At 53.9% G+C, this 5,325-nt stretch overlaps 1 protein-coding gene across 1 annotated transcript in view; it reads right to left on the bottom strand.

Annotated features, from left to right (window-relative positions):
* The window catches only part of PLA2G2F (phospholipase A2 group IIF), a 7,651-nt gene extending 5,683 nt beyond the window's left edge, over positions 1-1,968 (bottom strand). Inside the window, exons 1-2 of the mRNA XM_006094073.3 lie at positions 1,856-1,968; positions 1,138-1,187 (exon numbers count right to left, since the gene is read on the bottom strand). Coding sequence (XP_006094135.1) covers positions 1,138-1,187; positions 1,856-1,968 — 163 coding nt within the window. The remainder of the gene's footprint in view (positions 1-1,137; positions 1,188-1,855) is intronic.
* Positions 1,969-5,325: the final 3,357 nt, after the last annotated feature.

The raw sequence follows: 5,325 nt of genomic DNA, 5'->3' as shown, positions 1-5,325 counted from the left end.
CACACACAGATGCACAATCTCCTAGCTGTCAATGAAAAACACTCATACACACGCTCACCCACAAATACCTCACACAACTTATACATCTCACTCATACATACACTCACACCTCACAAATACACTCTCTCACAGGCAGCGCCCAGAGTGGAATCCACAGCCTGAAGCAAGGCCACGTCCACACTCCAAGGGCAAGACACAAACAAAGTCTGCATTCAGTTGGGCCAGAGGCTCTGTCCCTGGCCAGTGGTTTGGGCTGAACTCAAGTGGTTATTTTCCAAATAACAGGTCACTTTGCCCGAATTCACCCAGCACTGTCTCATGTCCGGCCACATGGAGCCTTATTTTGCCTCTGGCATTTCTTTTCCTCCACGCTGGCCGTGTCCAGGAGAGGGGGAACAGGCTGCATGGAAAGCCAGCGAGAGGTTCAGGTCATCTTCCATCGGCCCGAGGCACCTGCCACCGGAACGTCTAGGTCTGTGGGGGTTCAATGTGGGTCAGGGGTTTCCGCTGCCCCCGACCCACATGCCCGGGGTTACCACCCTGGGTAAGAAGTCCCTGGACCTGCTCCATCAACTTTTTATATGCTCACATAGACACCACTGCTCCATACACACCACATACAGGTGTATGTACCCCTATGTTCTTATACATCCTCGAGACACACACAACTCAATACACAGGCACACTTTATTGAAATGTATCCATACAGGGACATCATCGTATGCTCAGGCACACCTATAGACACATGTGCATGTCCACACACAAGCTATTAGCTTCCGTCCACATGTACACACGTACACAAACACACCTCCAATGTACACAAACACCCAGCTGTGCTGGGGTGCCCAGACGCCCAGTGAATGCCACCACTTTACGATGCTTGCTCAGCTCTGGGCCCTGCCTCTTGAGGCTTGTAAATGCCAACTGCTCGTGGCGTGTGTTTACAGGCGGAGGAGGAATGAGCAGCCCCAGAGAGAGGGTGAAGCCTGCCAGGGGCTGAGCGGGAAGCTGGAGGCCCAGAAAGACGAAGGACAGGCCCAAGGTCTTGCAGCTGCTCAGCGGATGGAGAAGCAGGCTGCCCAAGGCCAAGGGAGAAAGCCTGGGGGGGGGGGGCATCTCCCCAGAGCCTTTACTCACTGCTGCCGGCCAGGATGGTGATGGTGAAGAACTTCAAAGCCAGGCTAGATCTGAGAGAGGACGAAACCCAGGTCCTGAGTCGGGCCATTCCTCCTTCCTGCAATTCCAGGCCTGCTGCTCCCGCCCCGGCCTCATTATCATTACAGATGCCCTGAGTGCTGTCCCTTGTTGACCCTGGCGACATTGATGCCGTGGTTCCTGCTGCCCATCCCTGTGATTAGCAGCTCCAGGAAGATCTGAGCACCTCCTACCTGCCCTGCGCCTCCCAAAGGCTCAGCCCCCAGAATGGCGGAGCCAGGAGGCACCAGGAGCCTCTCCCCTCCCACCCCGAGCAGGAGTCGGCTCATTGCCTCATGGGCTCAGATCACTGTGGCAGATCAGAACCAACCCCCTGCCATATTTGGATCAGAAAGTCATGTGACTCAACCTGGTGGCTGGGTCTTGCACTCAGAGCCAAGGGACCTGGATCCTTGGATTCTAGTCCCAACTCTGCTTCTAAAATGCTGTGTGACTCCGATAGACCTCTTAGCCTCTCTGGGCCTCGATTGCCTCATGAGGATGGACTAGATGATCCGTAAGGCCCTTCTAGTGCTGAAAATGCAGAGACATTCCTCAACCACCCCTCAGAGACTCAGAGCTCTCTTTCTGGAGCCAGTTCCCCACCTCCATCCCAGCTGCTCTGCATGGAAGGTTCTATCCCCAGGGAGCAGGCACGTACCTGAAGGTCCTTGAAGAAGAGGCCCTAAGATCAGGGCCCCTCCACCCAGAGGGGTGTCTAACCAGCGCCGTCTTTCTGAACCCTTTGGGGTTGGCCTGCACCCCATCTGCCATGTTCAGGGTTCTGGGGGGCCAGCGACATAGAGCTCCAAGGGTCCGAGATCTGCTCGAAAGGCTCTGGGGAGTAGGCCCCAGCTTCTCACTGCCACCTACACTGGCAGGATCGGGCCGGGGCAGTGCCCCTGGGCAGGAGGCTGGTGACACATGGCCTAGAAAAAGGAGGCTCCACCCCCTCCCTCCCACCACCACCTCCACCCTGCCCACAGCTGCCTGCTGAAGTCCCCACCCCCGGGGCTCTGGCCTGCAGGGGGTGGGGGTGGGGGGGTGTTTGTGCACCTGGCCAGGGGTTGGCACCTCCCATTGCATCTGAAAAAATATTAGTCCAAAGTCCTCTCTATCCCCATCTGAAAAGGATGTTCAAGTTATTTAATGACACTTACTACAGGACAGTGGGGCAGACTTTACTCAAGGGGGCCATTACAATGGGGTCTCCCCTTGGGGAAGAGGGATTGAACTTAACTCCAACAAGGAGAAATGGGAATTTATAGCCAAGGAGGAGGGTGGGTATTGGTGGATGGAAAATACTGACAGGAAATATCAGGGGTCAGGGGGATGCTGGCTGAACTGACTTAACAGGATTCTTCCTAAAATTGGACAAAACAGAGACAAACACGGAAACCCAAAAGCCAAGGCCTAGCTGAGCGAGAGTTCAAGAGAGACTGGGTGGAACATCAAGCAGAGAATGTTCGCTGGGGTCTCCAGGTGGCTGGGTGCCTGTCTGTAGGCTTCCCTCCACATCTGCAGCGTGTTGGTGCCCACCCCTGGCTAAGACGGAGGGCACAGGCACATGCACCTGGCAGGAAGCCCCCAGGAGGGTGAGCCTGCCCGACCCGGAGCAGGGCTTCCCCTCTCGCACCCCACGGGCAAGCGGCCCCACGCCCCTCGCACTGAGCGGATCCCTGACCCCACACTAGATCCAGTAGGAGCCCCCTCCCCACCAAGTCTGACAGCCAAAATGTCCCCAGGCATCACAGGTGTGCCCTAGTGGCTCAGTGGCTTCAGGCTGAGAGCCTCGTGGCCTGGGAGTCGGTGCCATGTGCCCCTTGATAGAGGGTGGCATGCGTGTGGGAAAGATGGACAGGAGAGGAGCAGAGGGGCCTGGAGCTTGGGGAGCCCCTGGAGGATGGCATAGTCCCACTGATGGGGCTCTGACTGCAGCACCCCCGCAGCTCGGCTCGGAGACCCTGGCAGCATAGTTCCCTTCCCTGGCCCCCGTGTCCTCAGCCGTGGACTGGATGTAACCGGCTTCCCCAAGAGAGGATGTTTGGACAGATGGCAGGTGCCATGCCACGTGGGCATAGGGTAGGCACTCAGTGAAGGATCTGATTGCTGCCAAGCCCAGGCTCCTTCTCCAGTCTTTTTTAAAATATATTTTTATTGATTTTAACTAGGAAGGGAGAGGGAGGGAGAGAGAGATAGAAACATCAGTGATGAGAGAGAATCATTGATCGGCTGCCTCCTGCACTCCCCACCGGGGATCAAGCCCGCAACCCAGGGATGTGCCCTTGAACAGAAGCAAACCTGGGACCCTTCAGTCCATAGACCAACGCTCTGTTCACTGAGCCACACCAGCTAGGGCCCTTCTCCAGTCTTGAGGTGAACTGGGGTGGTGGGAAGGGGAACAAGGCAGGGGGAGGGAAGCGTACTCTTGGAAATTAAAACCCCAAGTAACCCCCCACCTACACATTGGCCCTGCTCTCCCAATGCCCCCTAAGTGGCTGACGAGGGACTGAAGGGACCCTCTGGGGATTCCCTTTCTAGGAATCTATCACATCAACTGGCCATCCTGTCCCACAGGTCATCCCCCTCCTCCCAGCCCCCATCCTGCCTCTGCCCAACGTCCTCTCCATGGATCCAGGCCCTTCTCGTTCCCAGAAGTTCTAGGAAACCCCACTGCATCCAGGCACACGCTGGGCCAGGGACGGTGTTCATTTACACTTGCTTACACAGTACATTCCTCTGTAGGTGCCTGTGCACGTTCTTGGGTGTGAATCTTGACGCTTCACTCAGACCGGGCGTCCTGGGGAACAAGGGACTTTATTTCCTCCAAAGCCCGGGGATTCCCAGAGACAGCACCTGCCTCCTCAGGCTGGGAGCTCCCTGAGGACTGAGAGTGCTGGGAGGAGGCTGGGCTCTGCCTTCACTTGTCTGCACAAAGCTTGGCTCGGTCTTTGCCTCCATTTTGCATATGCCTCGTGATGATACCACAGCCTCCGAAGGAAGAAGAACTAAGAAGTAAGGCCAGTACAGTCCACACCTGGACGAGCTAGCCTCCAACTGGTAGGTAAGCCAGAGCCACTTAGATCTGTGCCAACGAGGCCACCGCCAGGGTGGGGACCCCTGCAGGCCTCCAAACAGCCCTGTTGCCAGGTTGTCTCGTACTCCCACTGGCTGTGCTGGTTGGGCTGGTCTGCAGAGGGCAAGCCCCTGAAGTGGGGGGATCAGCTCTTCCCTCTCTCCGCCTTCCCCCCACTGAGCACAGGGAGCTCAATACCCAAAGTCAATCAACTGGTCGACCCAGTATTTCCACTCTGGGAACTGTAAACGAAGATGCCGGCACAGATGAAAAAGATACTGACTGTGGTGTTTTATGTGATGCACCCCCAAAATCAGGAGCAACTTAAGTTAGGAGTTAGTTAAGCCAGTTATTAATCAGCCTCCATAATCCATAATGTTTTTAAAGATTTGATAATACCAAAAACAAAATCCTGGATATGAAGGGTAATAGCAATTTTGTTAAAACAAAAAAGCGGGGAGGGAACGAGAAGGTTGGTGTGCATATATATAAAAATTATCAGAAGGATACACAGCAGAACATTAGTAATGGTTCGTTTTAGGCAGTGAAATAACTGATGGTTTTCTTTTATTACTTGTAATTTTCTGTATTAAAATGAATATAAGATAATACCACTAAGATGGAATAGTCAATTTCCTTGAAAGACACAAACTCACTCAACTGGAAATAGCCTATATCTATTAAAGAAAAATGAATATTCAATTGTCGTTTAAAACCTTCTCATAGATGAACTCCAGGTCCCGATGACTTCACTGGTGAATTCAACCCAATAACAATACTGTGTTCACTGCTAGGGCTGCCGTAACAAAATACCACAGACTGGCTGGCTTCAACAATAGACATTTATTTTCTCACAGCTCAGCAGGTTGGAAGCCCAAGATCAAGGTGAAGGCAGGTTTGGTTTCATTTTGAGGCCTCTCTCCTTGGCTTGCAGATGGCCACCTTCTCACTGCCCTCACATGGCCTTGCCTCTGTGCATGCACCATCTTCTTGTCTCTTTGTGAGCCCAACTTTCCTCTTCTTATAAAGGCCACAACATATTACGTGATTTTACT

Source organism: Myotis lucifugus, unplaced genomic scaffold, assembly GCF_000147115.1.
Source record: "Myotis lucifugus unplaced genomic scaffold, Myoluc2.0 scaffold_128, whole genome shotgun sequence".
NCBI classification, from domain to species: domain Eukaryota; kingdom Metazoa; phylum Chordata; class Mammalia; order Chiroptera; family Vespertilionidae; genus Myotis; species Myotis lucifugus.
This window is presented reverse-complemented; position numbering and strand designations above follow the sequence as displayed.